This window comes from Parasteatoda tepidariorum, chromosome 4 (assembly GCF_043381705.1).
Source record: "Parasteatoda tepidariorum isolate YZ-2023 chromosome 4, CAS_Ptep_4.0, whole genome shotgun sequence".
Classification (NCBI taxonomy): domain Eukaryota; kingdom Metazoa; phylum Arthropoda; class Arachnida; order Araneae; family Theridiidae; genus Parasteatoda; species Parasteatoda tepidariorum.
This window is the reverse complement of record NC_092207.1, coordinates 5,573,529-5,598,294: the sequence shown is the minus strand read 5'-3', so window position 1 is coordinate 5,598,294 and position 24,766 is coordinate 5,573,529. Positions and strand designations below refer to the sequence as shown.

The window sequence follows — 24,766 nt, the reverse complement described above, 5'->3', positions numbered from 1 at the left end:
AAAAGCATGCTTTTGCATAATACGTGGCGAAAATCGACATGGTAAAGAAAAAATTCTCATTTTTGAAAAGGAAAAATTGAGAACTTTTTAAAAACAGTCAATTAAAAAAAAGCACCTTTCAGGGATTTTAAAAAACGAAAATAAGTACTTTCAAGGACTTCTTAAAAACGCTACGCACCATATAAAACTGCTTTAAAGAACCTTAAATTTTCTTTTCATTCCTTTACAGACATGACAAAAATTTATATTTTCACAATTCTCAGACGCCAAATGAAGAAAATTCATCATTTGGATATTTCAATACCTACATAATTGAATATCAAGAAATTCTTACACTGAGACTTGATTCATTAGAAATCGGATAGGGAAAGGATAAATTTATTTATAATCCAAATTTGTTTTTTTAAGTTACACTTAATTTGTCTTTCACTTAAATTTTGACCTAGTTTTGGAGTAATTAAAATTTTCCTGTAATTTTATGAATTTTTTACTTTTTTAACATAACGGAATTGCACTAGATTTATAATTTTTAGCAAAGATATAATTTTATTAATGAAGATAAGAATGACCTTTTTAACAATTTAAATTAGTTTAGGAATAATGAAATTTAATTTTTGGCTTTTTTTTCGATGAAAATCCCAAAACAAAAAATTTGCATCTTATTCTTTTTTTAAAATAAAACATGGTTTGTTTCTCTTTAAAAAAAATGTAATTTATTTATTATTATAACAAAAAATATTTATGTAAATATTTTTATTATAATAATAAATTATTATTATAACAATTTTATTATAATAATAATTTTTATTATAATATAAGATCTCAACAGGTTTGCCTTCTATGGTGAAATGTTTTTCGTTGACAGAACAAAGTTCTATAGTCTGTTTTCTATCAATAATTCTGAATCTAAATTCAAATTAACCTCGCAAAATAAGCTGAAATAAATTCTTACATTTTTAGCAATTGATACATATTGTGACCCAAAGTATATCCTATTTCTTGCTATATATATATAAAAATATAATGATGGTGTTACAATTTTCCATTGTTGTCCGTGCATTTTTATTGGCTGGAAAATCACGTGGTAGAATCCAGTTTTTCCTCATTCATTTCCATATTGATTGGCTATCATTAGGATAAAATTAATAAAAGGCATAAAGGTATTGTTTTACTATAAATATTTTTGTGTCCCTAATTTAAAGTTATTTTCCAGTACTGCTAATATTATGCTTTTAATTCATGAGTTTGAAACTAAGTCAGAATTGTTGCTGTTTTATTATTATTATAATGTAATTCTGCGCTACATTTTAAGATAGTTATTTAGAAAGGCGGCCTAATCTTATTCACAATTACTATTTTTGTACAAATAACATTAATATATTTTTATAAATTATAGTTAAAGAGATCTGCTAAATGATTTAGAACTTAATGATCAGCTTCATGCACAATGAGATAGAAGCAAAAATAGATTTTAATACATCCGTCAGCTTGGTAAGCGAAATCATTAAATTATGGTTGTGAACTCATCAAATTAGTTTGAATAATATAATGTTAGGAGATTATAAATGTTTATATTTAGCAGATGTTTTCGGGTGAATCCTAGAATAGCTAATCCCTTGGTGACTTTTTGAAATCTCGCTAAACTGGGTTTCAGAAAGATATTTGGGGGAGATATGTTGCAACCTTATTGCAAGTTATTTTTTTATATTTATAAAAAATATTTTAATAAAATCATAATAATTAGAATTGTTCCTTTTAATAGTAAAAAAACAACTTTGATCCAAGTAATAATAGCCAACTTGGCGAGATTTTGAAAAGTCATGGGATGGACTATTCAAGGATTTTACCCTGTTTTCTGCTAAGAAACAACAATTATTGCAAAGCAATCATCAAGGTTGGTGAGAACAGGGCTTAGCCCCCCAGTTTATGATATTTTATAAAATTGGTTTAAATATAAACTACAATAGAGATGTGAAAACTAGTAGCTTAATATTTAAGGATATTTAATTTATAAGTTTAAAAATACCAGTCCACTACAAAATCTTAATTTTATTGGTAATCTGTATCACTCTTGGCAAGAGAAATAAAATAAGCAAACAAAGGGATCTGAAAAGAACTGCAAGCAATTCCAGTGTATGCAAGTAACAGTAAGGAGGAAATGGAACTTGCTTATATATTTAAGAAAAAGTTTACAATCGGTAAAAATTATTAGAACCAATAATATACCTTATATCTTGAAATTTTTTTGCAGGTTTTAAAATTTCAATTTTCAATTCATTTCCCTGAAATAAATAAGTTTTGTATTACCTCTTCCATTATTTATATATCCTTGCATAAACAATTATTAACATGTTAATTTTAAAACAAGCAGACTTTTGCATAAAAGTTAATGAATAATAATTATAGAATTGCAGGTTGATTGGTTGGTGTTCCAAGAACAACAAGATGCAGCTGCACAAAGCCAAATTCAAACAAATTAATCATAAAAGATTTTATGAGAACTAAAAAATAATATTGATTCCATTAAAACAAATAATCAAAGTTTGAGTAGAATATAATAGTGATTTATACAGGAAAACTAGAAATATGATTAATAATTTATATCATTTCTTAAAACTAGACTTGAGAATTAAATACCACATTATTTTTTTTAAAGAAATAACACACTTGAAATGATTATTCGGTCAGTAATTTGCAGTTTTGTAAAGCATAAAATTTTTAACACTTAGCTTGTAACATTCCATTCTGATTTCTTAATATTTGGGGTTTCTATGTTTACACTAGTTATGGTTAATGGGCAGCCTGTCACCAGGGAGCAGAATTATCAAATGTGACATCAGATTGCAACATTAAATGTCCAAAATTAAAATTTGCATTTATTTTAAAGTTAGAGATAATCATAATAGTTTACTTCATGTTAAACTAAGTTGGCATGGACATTATGGAAATCACATATGGGTTCAAACAGAACTGCTACTCGTACTTCAATGTTAATGACTGCTGTTTTTACAACATTGTCTCGCATTCATCATCATGCTAAGTTACCAATTAATATTTGTCATGCATTTATGCACTGTATTGCATTCCACATTAAATATATGTTTAAGACATTGCAAGTGTCTGTGAAGTTCTAATTTACATAGAGTTATCACCAGTCTCCAGCCCTTGCATTCTTCTGATGATCAGTGGGCACTTTCCTCAAAACATCTCATTTTCAGGTTTTTGAAAAGAAAAGAAAACATGTGGCAAGCGAACTAAAACCATTTACAGTTTGCACATCACGAACTTTAAATTGGAACAACGAAAACATGATATATGAATTTACAATTACAATTTATTAAAAAATTAATCAATTTTTAATCTTTGCAAATATAGTGAAATTTGAATTTTTTACCTCAGAATCCTTCTCTACAACTGCTGTGTCTTCAACTTGAATGACAGCATCAGCTTTGAGAGGAATTGCTGATCCAGTGCTGACTCTAATGCAAGAGCCAGTTTTTAAATCAAAATCCAGCTTTGAAAAGGAACAAAGTTTGATTATAGTTTCAAATTAAAAAGAAAAGCAAGAAATATGTCTTTTTTTTTATTCTCTGGTTTTAGGAAGTTCATTGATAGATTTGTTCTAATAAATTAATCAACAAATATAAAATATGCCCTGCCTGACTGGATCATCATTGCATAACATAAACTACTGAAGCAAAAAACATGAAATCTGGACAATGAGTTCCTTTCATGATGTAGGAAAGATTGTTTTAATATTCCCCCCCAAAGGAAGTAAATAGGAGTCCAGAGATTGTAATCTAAAAAATTAGTATTCCTAAAACCTAATTAGTATTAATAAAATTTTCCAAAGTGTTAATTTTGTTTAGAGTTATGATTTTAAAATACGATTCAATAAAACTAAATAATTTAAAATCAATTAATAAGACTAATTTGTTAAATTGAAACATTAAAAATCACAAAAAACAATGATGCTCAAATATTTTTGGTAATTAGCACTACTGATTTATGATAATTGGTAGAGTTTGACTGGTGCATTAGATTGGCTCAATCTAATCGCATAAAGCCACAGGGCCCTGTGGCAGAATTTTTTCGGGCGACAAACCACTCTAGTACTGATATCTTTCTGCTAGATACTTTCAATAATAACAACTATTTATGTTACTAATTTAAAATAAGAAAAACGTTGTGTTTACAAACAAAAACCTATTTTGATAAAATAAATTGTATTTAAATATTTTTAATAGTATATGCAATATTTATTTTGTTCTAATACTATGGACGGTATTTTTTGTAGGAGAAAAACGCACCTTTTTCTGTTTCACATTTTGTAAATCATCATCACATTAAAAAAACTAATTAAAAATCGAGAAATCCATTGCAGTAACTACCAAAAAAAAGATTGATGACGAAATCACACAAATCAGACTCTTTAATAAGGGGTTACTCATATGCATTTTTTGTTTCAAGATTCAGTTTTTGTAATGAACATTATATTAAGAATATCGGATTTTAAAAATCTTGGGGGGGGGGGAATCAATATCAATAACTGTTGAAAATATAACATTATATTAAATGTAACATTATAGGTTTACAAAAACAAAATTTTTTGCTTCCCAAAAGAAAAATCTTTAAACCAGAACTCTGTAACTTTCTGTGACAATGTCACTGTGATTTGGCCACTGGAAAGAGTAACAAGTCATAATAAATAAAAAAATGGAGTTATTTAAGCTTTATTACTCGTGGAATATGTCTTTTAGTTTTATTCCAGATTTAAGTGTTATTTGGTACTGATTTATTGATTATTTACTTTTTTTCATGCCTATATGAAGAATATTTCATCTAGTTTGATCCAAAAAATTTTTTTTAATTAGATATGAAAAGATGTAAGTTTAAAAAACAGAGCAGGGTAGAAAATTCAAGTTGAAAAAAAAATGGAAGAAATCCTACAATTTTTTTTATTTGGGAGGAAAAATGATCAGTAGAAACTCTACTTACTTCACATCCTGGTGAAACAGCTCCTATTACATTACGAATTGTGGTTTCATCATCCGCTACAAAAATATTCTGTGTTATTAATTTTACTGAAAAAATTGTATCAAACTTAAAAAATTTAACTTATTTCCATTTCGAAAATTAATGTTTTTTAGGCTCAATAAGAAATATTTCAAACATAATTCATTACTTTAAATATTTAAAAGATTTGGATAATTAGAATTATTGTTTTGTGTGAGTGTTTTTTTTTTAATATAGTTTTTGTATAATAATACTTTTACATCTTTATAGACAATTTCTTCAAAATTGTATTCGATAATATAAAAGATTTCTCAATATTATAAGTTAATGCAGTTTGTAATAAATTATCTTTTCGTGACAAATCTTTTAAAAAAGGAAAATATTAAATGTTTTTATTAAGTTTTCAAAATTCAAAAAAAGTGTTAGTGTAAAAGGCATATGCTCTCTCATTAGAATATAAATTAAATGATTTCCAACAGAAGCATTTTACTTAACTAACCATTCTTGGCCCTCACCCATTCATTACTTTGTAGTTCGTCACTTAGTGTTATAACATTTCGATAACATGAAATATCAATGATTAATAATAATATAAAAATAACAAGTGCAACTTTCCTGGATTCTTAATGTTATTGCGGCCTAACTACCGCTATAAATATTAAATACCAAATCACTATCATATAAGACATGTTAACTTGATTCTATCTATAGGCACTTTTTGATAGATGAAGGTTGGCATAGTCAATAATTACACCCCCTTATTGTACTGATTATTCTTAATACTAATACAATATATTATTGTAATTAAGTGTTAGAAAAAATATGTAAAATGGACACTGATGTCCGGCCTGCATCAAATGGGTTACAGCTAACATTTAATAGTGACCTGGATGTCATGTAAATTAGATAACAAGATAAATATGGCTAGGTGTCTGCTTTGCTGATTTTAAAAATGAATCCCTCTAAATGTGAAACGTCCTTGTGTTGTGTATTTTCAAGCTAAAACACGGTCTTTACAATAACCTTGACATATGTTAATTACAGATAATAGCAGCCTTGAACCAGCATATTCTTTACATTGCACTTTTCATCCATGAAACATTATTTTTTATACACACATAAATGTAGAAGAAAAGTTATATTAGCACCAATATTTCTGTTAGTTACCAAATTATCATTAAAGTAAGGCATTGTTTAGTTAAAATTAGTAAAATGTTTCCCAAGGATCATTATATCACACATCGACTGTACAATATTTTTCAGAATTTTAAAATATTTAACATGCTCTGACTGATGTTTATTAGCACTAAACAATATCGGCTAAATTCCGTTACAGCTATCTATCAGAGAGTTTTTATTGAGAGCAAAGTAAAAAAATAATCTTCATAACAGCTGTTCCCAACCTGCCAGACACGTGCAGACTAGTTTAGTTTGTCTACGGTAAGAACTCCCCTCGCCACAAAGTCTGAAGTCGTCTGCTGCTATCGAAACAAGAATAGCACATTTCAGGGAGGGTAGCATCTCCTCAATATAGGGCTAACACAATAGATTGAAGAAAATTATTCCATTTCTCTCGCCGACCAGACCGAGCCAAAACCAGTCCTAAACAATGACCCAACACCCTACTTGAAATAGTTATACCTTGTTACCACAGTCACCGCCACAGGACCAGACGAATAGCTAGGGGAGTACTTACTTTACACAAACTATACTGGGTCATGGCACTTGATGGGTTTTTTGTCAACCTATCGACCTGAACAAGCCTTTTCAACTTCAGTTTCTTTGGGTAAATTAAAAGATTAAAGGAAATAAATTAAAAACAAATAAAGGAATAAATCGAAAGAATTAAATATATAAATTGAATGTTAAGAAAGAATGATTTGAGACTAAAACCATTCGATTTCAATCTGGATATCCACTCTCTTATTAAGGACAAACACTTCAAAAGTCCCTTTAACGTTTTTTTAAAAGTTTAATTATTTTGATTGTTTTATAATTGTGACGTCTAAGTGAATGAAGTAGCAACATCTATCATATTTATACAGGGTGTCCTAAAACTCATGGTAGATACATTTAGAGGGTGAAACACAACTGGGCAAGTATGAGGCTTTTCATATGACCCCAGAAGAAAAAGTCCAGATATGAGCGGGTGGACCAGTTGATTGGGCCACCCTATCGTAAGACACCTATTATATGTAAAAGTATCATACATAAAGTGTCTATTTGTCATTACATTTTTCACTTGTACATTCACTTGTTCATTACATTTTTCATTTTCAACTTTCGGTGCGAGCCGGATGCGAAATACGTACCTAACCCGGTTCACCTCAATGAAGGTCAACACTCTATTCCCTGAGCTGTTATGAGCTCAGGGGATATACAGTAATTAGTAGACCTCAAAGTTTTTTTATTTAATTATTTTTTTAACAAAATTGGTTGACTGCACAACTAAAAAGGTTAGGAACTACTGCCTTAGAAAAATGTTTATAACTAATATAGACTACTATTTTTTGTCCATAATAAATTCAGTTATACCTAGAACAGCATATCCATCTTTGATTGAAGCATTAAATGGTGGATAGGGTTCTTCAGCAATGACATTTTCCCCAAGAACATAACTCAATGAATCTAAAATAAATCATGTGATATTAAATGTATGTTAAAATATATTAATCTGTTTCTTTAATGCATACAAACGTTTTGAAAACACTGTACATGAACTGAAAATATCTCCATTATCTCAGAACAAAGATGGTTGATCCCAACTGATATTGAATTTTGAGATACATGTATGCAAAAAAAAAAAAAAAATAACCTTGACAACAACAAGAATATAAACAAGAATAACCTTGTTTCACTTTAGACAAATTTGGCAGGTAAGAAACGGGAATTCTAGCACATATCGACTAATTTAGTACTTCAGCATATAAAATATAGATAGCTGACTTATATACTCTCATACATTTATCTCAAAACTTGTGATTTATTAGAATCTGTTGTTAGTATTCAAAACCCTTCAATTCATTTTTATAAGCTCGTTTTTTATGGAGGACGGTATATTCTATTTTAACTTCATTTAAAAAATTAATTTTATCTAGATGAAAATAAAAATTTATCATTGCATAAAATATAATTAATCCAAACACAAATAATTTTAATGAAAAATTGGATAGAAAAATTGGATTATTTTATTATGAATAAAATAAATCATTTGGGAAAAAGTAGATAGAATAAAATACATGCTAGTCTAGAAAATACATGCTTAAAGGAAACTTTTACACACCTAAACATAATTTTTGAAAATGTATTAATGTAAAAATATGAATGTATCTATAATAAATCTGTTGAAAACAAATTACATTAGCAACATTATACCTACATCAACTCTTTCATTTTAAGCATAAATCAGCTTGTTGTTCATTTATTATTTTTTTTAATAAATTTTTATTTACATAATGAAGTTTAGGAACACTTCTCATGAAACGTAATTGATTTTTTTTCTTGCCCTTTGGTAATGTTCACCTGTTCCATGCAACTTCTTGGCGATTTTATTTTGTTTGGTATTTTACAGAATTTTTGATTAAATAGTTAAATTTTTCACAAAATATGTAAGCATAAAAAATGCATACACAATCAAAATTTTTACCTGGTTATGTTAGATAATATAATTTTCAAGTACTGCTAAAACTTTATTTTTAAAGCAGGCTCTTAAATTTTATAATCATAAAAGAAAACTCAAAGCAGGTATCAATATATTTTTCTTTTTTTTTTTTTTTTAGCCTTTCATCATTTCGACAATTAACATTTATTTAAAGTTTTAATGAGAGTTTTACTATTATATTTTTCTTAATATAAATATTTTAATACAATTAAAGGTTATAAGGGCAACTCAACCAATTAAGTTTTTCATACTTGCAGACTTCGAAAGCATATAGTTTAGTTTAAAAATAGTTTAGAAGTTCTAATAATTTTCCTTAAGTCTTGGTGTAACCTTACAACTACCCCACTCCTCAGTAACTTTTATGTGTGTTATAGATAAGCGTTGTGAAACACAATATGCTATGCTAAGTCTTAGTGTAAACAACACTAAGACTTATTTTCACAAAAAATTATTAGAATTGATCAAATTTATTTAAAACTGAATGATTGCTTTTAAATTATACAAACACGACATGCCTAGAAGTAAATTTAGATATGTTTCAGGATGAAATTCATAGATTATTAGAGGATTTTTGGGGCCTTTGTTATTTTAAGGGTAATTTTAGGGTTTATTAACTACTATCAATGCCAAAGGAAAATTTATATTACTATACAAGTAATGTACCAAGGCCAACATACCTTTAAAACTTTTCCATGTTATGGCTAAAATATTGCCAAGGGTCTGTCCAGGGTAAATTTACTACCATTTGTTTTTATTAAATTCAAATTGAAATTTAACTATGGACAATGATTTTTATGGATTTTGCAATTTAGATAGAATTTTTAGCCCAAAATTTACAATAGCGAAATTGTTTTTTGAATACATATGGGGGAAAATGTACAGAAATTTACCAGTCATAAATGATTTTTATTTCTAGTGACAATTTTTGAAAATATTTTCTTATTCTACCATACTTTTGTGTTGATTTTTTAATATAAATTTTTATTTTCACAAATTATGTCTAAATTTTCTGAAAATAGGTACCTCTTAAAAAAAAACTAGACTGATCCCTAACTGCTTTCATTCAAAACATATTCAACAGAAGCAATGAAGACCAATGTATGAAGGCCAACCTACTTTCAAAACTTTTCCATGTAGTGGGTAAAATATTGCTTTCATTCAAAACACATTTGACAGCATCAGATACAGAAAGCATAGGAAAAAGAGACTGTCTAGGTCTATCAGCTACTTTCAAAGGCACAACTCGACCTGAAAATGACATTCAAAAGATATTTACAGAGAAGCTATGTTATTCCTTTGAAAAATATAACAACTTGTAATATAAAACCTATAGTATATGTAAATAAAAAAACTAAGGAATTCAAATAAGTCTTACTTTTAAAAACTGTTTCATTTTGAGGCTGCAAATGCAAAAATTTTGTTTTAGAAAAACATAAATTGTTTCAACAAACTATTAACATTCTGTTTACGTGACTGTAAACAATATTCAACAGATAATTGTAAACTAATTTGTACTCAGAGATTCATTTATTATTAAGAAAAAAGTTGTAGTTTTATCAGGTTTTTGTTAACACAAAATGAAAATTCAACATTCTATTTCATTAAAATTACACAAATACTTGAACAAAAATACACATTGCTCACAGCATAAAATTTACTAAAATGAAACAATGTCTAATAAAATTGTTTTTGAAATTATATTGCTCTCATAAAAAATTGGATCAGACCTTAACAACAGTTGGTAGCAAGCAACAATAAAATTAATATTTTATTCCACTAAGACATATTTAAAAAAGGGGGAAAAATAACTAAAAACAGCAATAAATTGTGTTTCTCACATAAAACTATTACTTTCTAACAAAGGGATATCAATTTGTGATGATGCCTCTATGGAACCTTTTCAGAGTAACGGATAATTTTCAACAGCTCTTTCCATCTTAAAGCACAAATTGTTACAAAAACTTAAAATTTTTTCTTAATTTTGAAAGAGTGGAGAAAATGAGGGATGAATGTCAAAATAACATAGATTTATGCCAATAAAAATTGGAAATTTAATTACTTCACAATTTTTAAAAACTTTCCATAACTTTGCATTTGGAACAAAAATCCATAATAATCACAAGCTCACAAAATTTATAGCTTACAAAAGAATTTACTTCTCTTTTTAAGTTTTATTAAAACATAAAATAAAAATTTAATCAATATTTCACAATCTGATGTTTTGTTTTTTTATTTGAATTTAGTACTCACAAATAATAGAAGAAATATCAAACTGTTATAGATATAGAATAAAAATTGGCAAAATTGACCCCTTAAGTATTTGGCCTGCCTCTTTCTAACTTTAAACTACAAACTTTCCAGCATTGAATAAAACTGGCTTCCTCCATAGGAGAGCAGTGCTTAGCTGGGAAATTTCAGCACAATTTTACCCAGGGGCTCAATGTTTGGAGGGAAAAAGTTTTCCTTCATAATTCTGTAGACAGGGTTGCCACTCAAATATAGAAAAAAATTCCCCTGTACATATTATACACAATATATTAAGAGAAAAAACACAATCACTGCGCTCTAGTATGAACTGTATTGGGCTAACTAAAGTACTTATAATGGCAGAAACAACTTAGAGAAAAAAGGGAACAGCTGAACATTTTTAAAACAAATTATGATATAGCAAATGAACTCGTTTAATATAACTGAAATATCATCCTCAAATGTCCCATAGTATGCACTGAGTGGTTACTATTTTTTTCAATGGAAGAAAATAGGAAACAAAATTTCCTGAATTTTCTCAGTTTCTTAAGAAAAACTAAAAATTCCTTGCATTTTCCCTCTTATTTTAGGTGATTTTTAAATTCCCTGTATTTTACAGGTTTTCCCGATTTTCCCTGTGGAGTGGCAACCCTGGAATAATAGCAGATTAATTCAACTTTTCTCAACACAGAATAATCACAACAGAGAATGAATGATCAGTAATGCAGAATGACCATTGATAATAAAAATGTCAAAAAATAAAATAAATACAGGAGTGCCAACTTTTTTAGCTTATTAGGAAAATTACTTCTAGTGATAGCTAAATTTTTGTTTTCTCTTAATAAATAAATAATGTTAAGTCATACGCCTGAAACAATCTAGAATCATAAAAAGCTTGATATTTTTGAAAATGTCAAATATTTTGATGTGTATCAGACATTTTTGATATACACATCTCTTGTGATGAGGACCTGTNATTGATAATAAAAATGTCAAAAAATAAAATAAATACAGGAGTGCCAACTTTTTTAGCTTATTAGGAAAATTACTTCTAGTGATAGCTAAATTTTTGTTTTCTCTTAATAAATAAATAATGTTAAGTCATACACCTGAAACAATCTAGAATCATAAAAAGCTTGATATTTTTGAAAATGTCAAATATTTTGATGTGTATCAGAATATTTGACATTTTCAAAAATGTCTGCATTTTTGATATACATATCTCTTGTGATGAGGATTTTAAAATGTTATCAAAAACTCTTAAACACTAATTTTTAATTGTATACCACTCTATAAAATAATTTTAAAAAAAAATGCAGTAATTGGCAGCCCTGTAAATATCAAATGTCTTATACACTCATTAACTATAAATTTTCATAAGAAAATTTAAAGTAAAAAATTTACAAATTACCCCTGAATTTAAAGAACTAAGAACATCCGAACATTTCTTTATTTCTTGCACAGCAAGCATAACATCTTCCAATAAATAGTCCTCAAAATACTGAAAATATTTGGTGGAATTTTATAAATACAATTTATATAATATTAAATGAAAATGTGTACAGTTTAATAAATGACTAACAAAGTAACTTTTATGAATAAAAAAAAAGCATTCTCACAGTAAGGCCCCTTTACTTTAAAGAAGTATTTAGCTAATTTAAATGAAATTTTTTACAAAAATTATGAAAGTTTAAAAAAAAAAAAAGGAATTTTATTTAAGAACTTACATCGTTAGAATTTAATTTCAATAAACAAAAAAAAAAAATTTTGACAAATTATTCTTGTTTTTTCCTTGATAACTTGAATGTATACAGACATTTTATAAATACAAAATTATTAACAGTATCTAAAAACATACAAGAATGAACTCAAACAAATTCCAGCAAAACTGTTTTGTCAAAAAAGATAAAGTAATAATCTGATTCTCTTGCCTTGTTGGGTAACTATATTTTATTTGTGATTTTGATCCTTATATAGCAATCAAATTCATAGCTGTTTTTTTTCCTATTTTTTTTAAAAATAACTTTTGTTTTCTTCTATAAGCAAAAGGAAGAGTTTTGTTGTAATTTATTAAAACTTCTTTTCTACCCAATTTGAAGTTTAAACTAGTGAAACTGAAGATTCAAATTTGAGACTGAGAATGGTAAGAGAAATAGCGTACATTAAAAGATGAAATATTTAAAATAAATTAAAAATTGCATGAGAAATATATTAAGAAAATAGTCTTGTGGGAAATATAGGAGAAAAATGTTAAAAAACTGAAAATTTAGCATTTGATTAAAAGAAGCTAAAATTAGTTCAAAAAAGAAATTAATACCTTCAAGTTTTCTATTGATAATATGAGAGATACAACCAACGTTGTTCCATTCACATAGCATTTATACCTAAATAAGACATCGTTAGAACATTAATTTAACTTCATCAAAACTTAACAATTAAATAACATATGGCGACATTAATTAAGGATAAAAGTAATTTAGTCACTGGATGTTTTGGCAGACATTGCATAAGTTAGTTAACATTTTGAAATGTATCTTTTATTCTCATACAGTACCGAACCTTATGTATAAAAGATAAAAACTGAAACTGCAATATTAAAAACGTGAATTTTAGATGAAAAACTAACAATACAAAAGTGAAAGAACTAGCTTTTGCAAGACACTATATAAATTTTAACTCAATTGGTCTCAGTTTAATGGCATGTCAGATTTGGCAAAGAGACTTTTTTTATTTTGTTTTATAACCGACCCAAATCTAAGTTTAGGACTATCAATATTTAACTTTGTAGTCTAGTAATTTTGATCCCAACTCAGAAGACAAGGGAACTCTTGGATTAAACATTGGAACAAACAAGCCTTCATGGAAGACTTTTTGGTGGAACTAACCCGTGATTACGTTACATGGAGAAGGAAACCACTAAAGCCTTTCATCGTTAACCAGATGGCAAGGGGATTCTAACCCATAATCCGTCTACCGGCCACAACTACAATGAATCTTGGAAAGTCTGGGATATTGCAAATCAAATAGAACTTTTATATTACAATTTAATATAACCGAACCTTATGTATAGGCTGGTTTTATGTATGAGTACAGGCAGGTATAAAATTTTATCTACAGGTATCAAAAAATAAAAAGTTACTCATCCTTCATTACAAGTTAACATAAAGAAATACTCATGCAATTAATACTCCACATTAATTAGCCACTGTCCTTTATATTCCAAACACAAGTATACAGAAAAATTGGATAAAAGTTTTAATTAAGATATCACATAAGATATAGGCTCAAGAATACAGCTAAAAATGCTTATTTAACTCTCACAATTACACAATTTAGAAATTTCAACGACTACTTTTTCTTTGTGATTCTCACAAATAAAAAAATTAAAAAGGAGTTAAAACTTATATTTTAAGCATGAATGGTGGTGATGCTAGACAGAGATGAAGAGAACAAAATGCAGCACACAAAACATTGTGCTCTCTTCTTGTTGTTATTAGAACACATTTAGTAGAACTAATTGCACGTCAAACATTTATACGTAGATAATTTTTTTAAATATCATCTTTCTAAATAATCAATGATTCTCTTGTCAAACATAAATACATTTTCGTTCATCTCTACCAAAATTAAGCTAAAAATTAGTCATAATCCCTAAATTTGACTTTCTCCCCTTTATCACAAAAAATAAAACTAAAAGAAATTCAAAAAGAAAAATATTTTAAACCAAAATACTTAGATAATTAGTATGGTGATGAAATTCATAGTTTACATTCAATATGTAACATAATCATAATTCATAGAAATAGAAAGGAATTAAAATTTGAATTATTTACAGAAATGTAATTTACTTGGAGGAAACTAAAGGTACAGCATCATTATCTTGAAAAATAAGTTTTTTGAGATGAGGGCAGAACTTGAGATTGCCAGCAGAGTGAGTCTAAAATTAAAAGTTAATTTTTAATAGAAGTATTGAAGCCACGGTATAAAAAATTGACAGAAATACGATGAAATAATTAAAACTCTAAAAAATTTTAATATACCATATTACACGGAAAATTGGTTAATAACTGTTATGAATTGTTAGGCAGAATCCTTGTAATAAAATGAAATAAAAATTCAATAGCAAAACTTTTCTGCTGTTGATATTTAGCACATTTAATGTCTTATAAAGGTTATTAAAATTTAATTGTTAAAATGAATACCATATTGAAATGGAATACAACCCAATGAAGACCTCAATCATTATTAATAAAAACATACAAATAAAAATCAGATAATAATAATATAGAATCAAAATCCTGATATAAGATCATATCAAGAAATTTAATAAAGTTTAACATTATAAGGAGATTACTTTTATATAATCAGACAATCAGTGATTGTAAGACTTAACATTTCACTGCTATAAGCCCATTGCCTCAAAAGAAAATACCAAATTAAAATGATTACATTTTAATACTTTTAAAAAAGTTATCAACTAGATCAGTAACTTAATGTTACAGAACACATTTGAAGTATGACTTTTTCTGATGTATTTTTCTTTAATATTTTTATTAATATTCAAGAAAGTTCAGGGACTAAGTTCAAATAGTTTGTGGGATACTTTTGGTCATAACCATTACATAGATTATAACTAATGTCCAGATTTTAATGACCGAAAAATACCTATGTCCTTAAAAATACAAAAAATGCCCTATTATTTAAGTAAAAATATTAAACCAAAACAAAGTTTTCTTTGCTAAAATTACATTCATTTATGTCAAAATAAAGAAAGCAATGCAAATACATGTTCTATATATTTTCTTTTTAATGAATATAACTTTCATCAGAATTACATTGAATTATTATATCAAGTTTTCTATCAATAATGGACAATAGACATTCCTGTGCTGCTTTACGGAAGCGAAACTTGAACCCTAAACTCAGATATACAGTGGACACTAGACACCTTCGAAAGAAAGATCCTCAGAGCCCTCTTTGGAGTAATTCAAGAAAGGGGATGTTGGCGAACCAGATATAACTTCGAGCTCTACCAACTCCATAAGCAGCTCCCAAATTTCACTAATAATCCACAGTAATAAGCTGAGATGGCTGAGCCGTGTATGGAGAAGCTCTAAAAATAGTGCCATAAGAATCATCAACTTTAAGAACCCTGAAGGGTCACGCGCCAGAGGTAGACCCCCTACTAAATGGCTCAACGCCATCGAAAATGATTTGAAAACTCTAAAGATTGGAAATTGGAAGGGAGTTGCCTTGAATAGGTGTAGGCGCTTGTCAACTGTTGAACCTGCAATGGGCTGTTGAGCTGATAAAGAAGAAGGGCAATAGTAAATTTTTTCCTAGAAAAATTTTATGTTCTAAATAATACAAATCAGATAAAATGGGAAAGCAGTAAAAAAGAATTACCTCAAAAAATATTATATTGATAATATCGAGGGAAAACTTGGTTAAAGGTGGTACTATAAATTACAATATAAAATTAAAACTTGCATTTAATGTAATAAAAATTACCCAAAACCAAGGAAATACTAAAAATTGTAAAAAAGAATACCCCAAAAAATTTAAAAATGCTAAATGGCAAAAAATTAAAAAATTAAAAACATTAAAAATGCATATGTTGTAAAATTCCAAGCTTTAACTATGACAGCTCAACAGCTTATCTTCCACAAAGAAGTTGCGTCACATAATTATTTACAATCATAAGATTATTACAGGAAAAATATTTAACAAAACATCAATTCATGACTGTTTTGATTATGTAAATTTTAGTTCCCTCAAATATTATTTCTTTACAATAAATTTATTTTTCGCTCTATCGAAAATACATTACATAATAAATAACAAATAAGCTGCTAAAATATCCTACAAAGAGAAATGCGTAGACACAGAAAAATATGTAAGTGCCAGTTCTGAATATAATATTATTAAAGTTAAAAAATATGATAAAACAAAATTTAATAAAGATTTACTTTATCAAGTATTCTGCTAACAGGAAAAATTTCCTTGCCAAAGACAAAAATCAATTTGATATCTTCAAATTCACTCCACTCTTCAATGAGAAACTAAATTAATAAGAAATTGGACGTAAGTGAATGCAATGTAGAAATTATTCAAGAAAAAGAAATTTTAGATTTAAAATAATACACTCATAAATAATACAGCTCATAAGTAATACAGCTGAATAGTTTTAATAATAAGTTAATATTAATTGTAAAGTTGATAATGAAAAAAAAATTCTTTTTAAATAAAAAGTAATAACATTTCAGTTTGAGAGATTATTTATTTGAGCTTATTTAAAAATTCATTCTAATTCAATCAGTCATATTCAAAAAGTTTTCAAAATTCATTAAAAAACCAGAAGTTTTTAAAATGATAATAAAGAAAAGAAGCAATTGAAAAGAGATTCTTTAGGATAAACAATATAATTACAAATAACAGGTTATATTACTAGTTAAAAACCTTAGAATATTTTGAACAAATTTTTAAGTAACTTACTTTCAATTTAAAGAGATTTCTTTCTATTTTTCTCCTCTTACACAATAAACTCTTGAAACTATAAATAAATAAATCAGCACTAAAAGTGTGTTATTGTAAATAGGAATAAATTGTATAAAATATAATTTTAAAACGGATTTATAAAAGAATAAAGTCTACAGTGATAAAATTGTTTAAGTTGGATAAAATTAATAAAAATAACACTTAACAACGTTTACACAATCTAAAAAATCTAACTTAATGCACGATAGACAAAACTTTTTATTTTAGTTTCAGAATGAAATCAGACAAATAATTTCTAAATAATAAAATGAAATAGAAATTTTTATATCATATAACTCATATTTTTTGGGAATTATTACATTAACAAATAATTCCTCATTAAATTTTTAACAATCTGGAAATATTTTAGAATAAAAATTTAAAGATGTGTTAAAAAAGTTTTTGATGTGCTAAACAGTTTCAGGGATATGGCAAAATACGAAAAGCTAAATGAATATTTAGAAGAATTTGTTGTCAGTGTGATATGGCCAACAGACAATACAGAAGACAACGTCTGAATGAGTTTACATGAGATCGAATCATTGGGAAGTTGTAAGAAGGTCGAAGTGTGACCAATGCGGCTGCGGAGTTTGAGATCAAACATCATTTGCACAGCATTGTTTCACGAGCTTAGAACAGATTTCAGAGGATGGGAACAGCAGTCCAGAAGTTTAGTAGACGTCGTCGCACAACTACAGCAGCAGGCGATTATTATATATATATATTTCAACAGGATAGAAAAAACAGACAGCTGGAGAAATCCCTAGACACACACAGCAAATTACTGGACTCTCAATATCTCATTTCACCAGGGCCAGAACATTCAACAGGGGTGGTCTGTTTGCATGACAGGCAGTACAGTGTGTTCCGCTAACCCCAGTTCACCGAAGACACCATTTAATATGGTGCCTTAAACACAACAACTGGACAGATGAGCAATGGGGTCTAGTACTTTTTACAGATAAGAGCAGATTTAGCCTGATCCGTAATTCTGGATGCATACACATCAGGAGAGAGCAAGAAGCGTGCAATAAATTCTCTATAATCATTGAAAGAGACTGATTTGGAGGAGGCTGAGTTCTTGTATGGGGCGGTATCATGCTTGGTACCCATACTGATCTACACATCTTCTAAGGAGGTTCAGTTACAGGCATACATGCCCATGATTCAGTTTACATGCATTCTGTATTTATACTTAAATATTTTTATTTGTATGTTGTTTATAGTTTTCCTTATTTTAGTTTTCAGATTTTAAATTTCTTTTTTCAAATTATTTTGTAAATAATTTTTTTTCTTCTAGTTAAAAATATTTTTTCCTTGTTTTCTTTCTATTTTTCTCTTGTAATACATATATGTACACACATAATACTATTAATAAATAAGTACTAAAAAACAGTATGAAATCATGCACAACTGAATGATATTATAAAATATACCAATACAATTAATAAAGCTAGAATAATGCCATTTTTTTTACTTATAGTTACTTTTGTCTCGCCAGCAACTTTATGTCGTTAGATCGAGCAAAACACATTATTAGTAGTTTATATCATCAAAATAACGATTAACTGTATTCAGTATCTTTTGGAATGATGTTCCTGTCAGAAACCAACTTATGATGGTCAGAACTGACCACAATTAAGCTATTTTGCTGGTACTTATACTGGTCTGTTTTAAAATTGCACAGTATTAAAGAAATTTAAGATATTAGTGTTATTAATAAATAAATCATAAATCTGTGAACTCATTTATATGTTGTAAATTGTATTTTGAAAAAGAAAAAGTCGAAAATAATATGCAAATAAATTTATGTAGAATTGCTACAGGCAAGGACGGATTAACCTATAGGCACATTAGGCACGTGCCTAGGGCCTACGAAATTCAGGGGCCTACGAAAAACTTGGGAGAAAAAAATTTGTTGACAAAAATAATTTAGCTTTAAAAACAACAAGTGTATTTTGCACAAAATTATGAAGATACAAATAAAAATATAATATTTTTCGGTAATAAATTATTTTGCAGAATCTTATGATCTAATATATTACTTTTTTGCGATTTTTGGATTCAACGAAATCTTGTATTATGCTGTCGAATTCCAAACTACGCAAAATGTCGTATTCAATAGACATAAGTGCGAGCGATGCCAAACGATCTTGATTCATTGTTGAACGCAAATAATTTTTTATCAATTTTAATCTGGAGAAAGATCTTTCTCCTTCTGCATTTGATCCAAGAATCGACAAATATATTCTTAATGCAATGTGAACGTTAGGAAAAGTATTCACAAGTTTATCTTTAATTTGAGCCTTCAACATTTCTTGTGCAGATTTATGTTCATACAAATTTGAAAATAGTAAAAATTCATCTACAAAGTTTTCCTCTAAATCGGATGAGTAAATTTTCACCAAATTTTGCGCTTTTAGTTTAATCTCAGATTCTGACAAATTTTTGTGAACAAGAAAACCGAAATTATCGTACAAATCACTGTAAGCTTTACGCCTTTTAGTCATTTCTGAAATTAATACATCTAAAATGGCGTAATACGTTTCCATACGAAGAAAATTTTAGCATATATTTTGAAAAGAGGGGAGGAGTGGGGGAAGGAGGGGAGGGCCCAAAAACGGCTATGCCTAGGGCCCACGAAAGGTATAATCCGGCTCTGTGCCTAGGGCCTACGAAAGGTATAATCTGGCTCTGGCTACAGGAAATAAAACTAAGATAGCTTAACGCTGTTCTTCGAAGCTCTGTTGCTAGGGAAATTAAAAAAGCTATAGTTTAAGTGCCTTAAATTTGCAGCAATGCAATGATTTTAAACTATACATATAATTGCGCTATAAGGAATTATCTGGGTTTTAGATCAGAGAAATAACTTAAATATTTTAAATGTTATTAAACTTTTTAAAAAAATGCCAATTTGGTGGCATTATTCCACCTAACTGAAAATTATCAAAATCATTGCCTTATTCTCAGCCAACTTTTAAGGTAATATTTCAAGAATAGAGTTTACTGTAGGGCACATTTAACAGTTGCCCATGGCCATTAAATATGACGAATGGCAATTAAAATATTGTCACACACTTGATCTCCGCTTTTATCATCAAAATTGTACCTCGTTTGCCTTTCATGATAATTAGCAAGAATATTTAATAACATTCTGAAAATTACTTCATTTAATGAAATTTTTTCTTGATTTTAGAAATAAACTTTGTAGTGTTCACTATGTTTTGAGAAATTCTTCAAAAGAAATGCCTTGCTTAAATGACATCAAAATTTTATTTTTTTAAAACTTTTTAAAATTTCCCAATTTTAAAATTTTTTTTCTCCATAAGTACCAGTTAAGGCTCCACATTTCCCTGATCAATGGCATGATTGTGGCAATGTAGTCAGCATTGTACACAGACCGTGTTTACTTCCCTGATAGGCTGGTACCCACTGATCATAGGACTTCAAGCCGCCACTTGGGATCAAACGCCAGTTCTTCATAATGTCAGTTCAATGCCTTAACCACTGAGCCATCACAACTCAATTTTGCCATATAAAGTTTTTATTAATCGATACATTGGGTGATAATTTATAGATTGGTAATAGTAAGCTAACATTACTGTTTTTGTGACAACAGTAGTTTCTCAAATCTTGGTAAAAAGTCATCTTCACTAGAGTGATATTCAGCTGCGTCATAAACTATAAATAAATAACAAAATACATTAATTAATGATTAAAAAAAATACATTATTTACCTAAAAAAACTGCATAAGATTTATACTCTGAAAAACTCTACTTATTAAAACTACATAAGAATGAATAATTTCAATAAATCCATTGCTTTTTACAGTTTTAACAAGGAACACACAAAAGCTCTGGCATGACTATAATTTTTTATTCACACACATACAAAGAAAAGAAAAACTACTTCATAATTTAACACAGCAATTCCTAAAAGGTGTTCCATCAAAAGGTAACAGAGGTTTTGAGAGATAAGCCTTTTTTTCTTCAAATCAGTAATAATTTTTTAAACCTCTAACAATATTAGAACGTGATGAATAATCTACAATTTATTTAATATTTTAGTTTTCTCTATTATCAGATTTCAACTTTGCATTCTCAAAAAGCAAATCAGAAGCCATTTCAGAACTGTGAATTCAATGGTCTGACATTTAACCTAATTATAATACTGATATTCCTTAAAAAAAAGGATTACTTACATCAAGTATATATCCATATTAATTTGTTGTCTTTTTTAGGTTAGTAGTATATTGACAGCTACATGTACTTTATATTTAAAGTTGGGGTTTCACAAAAAGAAATTTGATCAATTAGGGTTCCATAACAGAAAAATTGAGAAAGGCTGCTACAGCATACAGAATTTCACCCCACTTAAAGTACACCCATTTAAAAGAGATTACCAAAACACTTAAGGCAATTAAATGGTTAATTAGTCAAAAATTTCAGATATAATGTCAGGATTGGACCTTTCATCAACCAATACTAGGCAACCACCTAGAGGCAAGAGAACAATTTTCTATTTAAACAATTTATAAGGAAAAACAATTTCAACTCCGTTATACCAGTTTATAGCTCATGTTTTCCAACACATTAAATTATATTAAGTATATGTTTTAGGCTGAATTTGTACTATAATTATAAACTAGAAGGTTGCATACAAATGGAAAGTACCATAATTATTTCTCAGCATCAATCAGATAATAAAAATAAGCCTGCAGCAATTTATAAAATTGTGATTTCTCTTCTCTCCACTGAGTGAAAAGTTAGTAAAATTTATTAACTTTAAAAATAAATAAAAAATTGCATAATTTTGTTTCCAGGTAAATGAAAATGCTTATATATATATATTGGGAGTACAAATTAAAAGATGGCTCTAGCTGTTATGAATGTTTTATAGCAAGAGCTGGTTTCGGTGGTTTCAAAGAGGTTAGACATCTGTTAATAATATTCAGTTTATATCACTTTGAGTTTCATACAAAAACCCTGTTTTTTTACTTTGTTGAATAAGTCAAACTTTGTGATAACTAAGCAGCATTTGTGGGAGGTTTCATGTTTCTGCTTTAATTGCAAGAAAAGTGCAGCTGAAGCGCATCGAATGTTTGCAGAAGTTCAGGTGACAATGCTCCACCTGATATCTCATGTAGGGAATGGCTTCGACGTTTCAAGAATGGTGAAAGGTGTTGTATACTGTGAGCTGCTACAACCTGGCGATTCTATTACGAGTGATCGGTATAGGCTACAATTGATTTGTTTGAGCTGTGCATTACGAGAAAAACGGCCGGAATACGAGCAAAAGACATGACAAGGTTATTCTTTTGCATGATAACGGTTGGCCTCATGTCACACAAATTATTTGGAAAAGCTCAAGTGGGATATTTCAACACACTCACTGTATTCACCGGACAATGCTCCTTCTGATTACTGGTTGTTCCAACGGATGCAACACTATTTGGCAGGTCACCGGTCCACTTCTTTCGCAGAAATCGAAAATTGGCTGCTAACTTGGAATTCGAAAATTGCCTGAGAGGAGGGGAAAAGTAGTAGCCAGCTATGGACAATACTTTGATTAATCTTCATTCATTTTGCTCTGAAATAAATCGATAAGTTTTTTGACCACAAAAAACATATCGAACTAATTTGTACTCCCAATATATATATAACGATTATATCTATTATTTATTTTCCGAATTTTCATTTTTTTTTCAGATTTTTTTCCGGTTCTTAATTNCGAGGTGGTTAAAACCACTGGTAGAAACCGGTTAAAACCGGCATGGCAGAAACCCTTTTCTGCCACATTTGTGGCAGAAATTCAGAAAATGACATAAAAGTAAATACTGAGATTGACATACAATGGATAATTCACAGAAAAAACAATTAAATGTTAAACAAAGTACAATTTATTTACAAAATTATCACCATTCAAAATCAAATATTACATTGCTTGCACTCTGCAGTAATCTATAACAAAAGACAAGTCTTGATGCAGTTTCTAAACCTAGACAATTTCTCAATTTGCCTATGCATGAACGAGAAATTTGAGAAGATTCTCTAAGTTCAGCAGAACTAGCAGGCAATGCCATCAAGGAACAAGCAAGATTTGTGAAACTTTCATCTATTGCATATTTTTTAAAACTGGACCACCATGTAGCAGCTGGGGTAGCTATCGAAACTTGACAGGAAAAATAGGTTTCAGGAAATTGGCCCGATTTGTTTTATATAAATATTTCATATACTGCACTATCTTTTCATGTATATAGATATCTTTTCATGTATAATTCCCATCCCAAATTGTTAGGGTGGCAAACGTACAATGTTATTTCATTGGCCGTGAGCCACCTCCCACAGAAGAATTCAGCTTATAACATTTAGATTTCTAATGCACTTGTCCAGATTAGCTTTCAAAGAAGGATCAACACAATAGAAATATATAAAAGAATTGCTACAGCAAAAAACCATCTTAACCATAGAAAACAAAGATTAGCATCCAAAAGAGGATGAACCTAATTGACGATCACAGATCCTTAATGGTGACCATAACACTCATCACTTATTTCCATCGCAAGTTTAATTCAGCCCATGGATCAGTTACAATGCTTGAAAAAAGTACTATCGCAGATTTCTTTTCGACAAGCTGTCGAAAAAGAGAAAAATTGCTGAAGGAATATTGAAGTTGTATTATTTCCACTAAGCTTTCAATAGTTCTAGGTGAGCTAGTCCCTTCCACTTGAAATTTTCAAGAATCTACTATATTTTATAATTATAAATTTAATAACTTTTTTTCCTTTGTTTATTTATACTATTTAAAAGTATATTTTATTCTTTCATTACAAAGATTAGACTTGAGGCTGAATAGAGGTTTTACAGCTTCAGGACAAAATGTATTGTAAACCTCTTTCTCAAAGGATAACAAAAAGCTTTATTCTCATATTTTGTAGAATTTTTGAAGACCCTTTTATATAAAACTGTAGTTTTTATATAGATATGAAGAAATCCTTCACAATTTTCTTTGAAAAAAAAAGCTAATTAATAAGACTACATTTTTTGTAAGAAATTTCGACCAAACCCTGTAAGAATTTTTGTAAGGCATTCCCCCCCTCCTCCGCTCTTTAGTATGGCGTCTTTTAGACTTATTCCATTTGCATTAATTTCACAACCTTTTTCTTTCAAAATGTATGCTGCTTATAAAATTATTTTATACTTATTTTCATTACAAACTTCAAACTTATGCCGATTGATTTAACCTCATAACTATTTTTTGTTGCTTAAATCGCCAAATGTGATTAGTTTTCAACTACTCGAATT

General features: G+C 28.5%; 1 protein-coding gene across 1 annotated transcript in view; it reads right to left on the bottom strand.

Moving 5' to 3' along the window:
- Positions 1 to 21,142, bottom strand: part of LOC107450377 (Molybdenum cofactor synthesis protein cinnamon) — a gene marked incomplete at its 5' end in the record, with an annotated part of 28,137 nt that extends 6,995 nt beyond the window's left edge. Inside the window, 12 exon segments of the mRNA XM_071179387.1 lie at positions 2,227 to 2,282; positions 3,395 to 3,514; positions 4,999 to 5,054; positions 7,552 to 7,644; positions 9,794 to 9,925; positions 10,053 to 10,077; positions 12,336 to 12,425; positions 13,242 to 13,308; positions 14,773 to 14,861; positions 16,894 to 16,986; positions 17,420 to 17,477; positions 21,064 to 21,142. Coding sequence (XP_071035488.1) covers positions 2,227 to 2,282; positions 3,395 to 3,514; positions 4,999 to 5,054; positions 7,552 to 7,644; positions 9,794 to 9,925; positions 10,053 to 10,077; positions 12,336 to 12,425; positions 13,242 to 13,308; positions 14,773 to 14,861; positions 16,894 to 16,986; positions 17,420 to 17,477; positions 21,064 to 21,142 — 958 coding nt within the window.
- Positions 21,143 to 24,766: the final 3,624 nt, after the last annotated feature.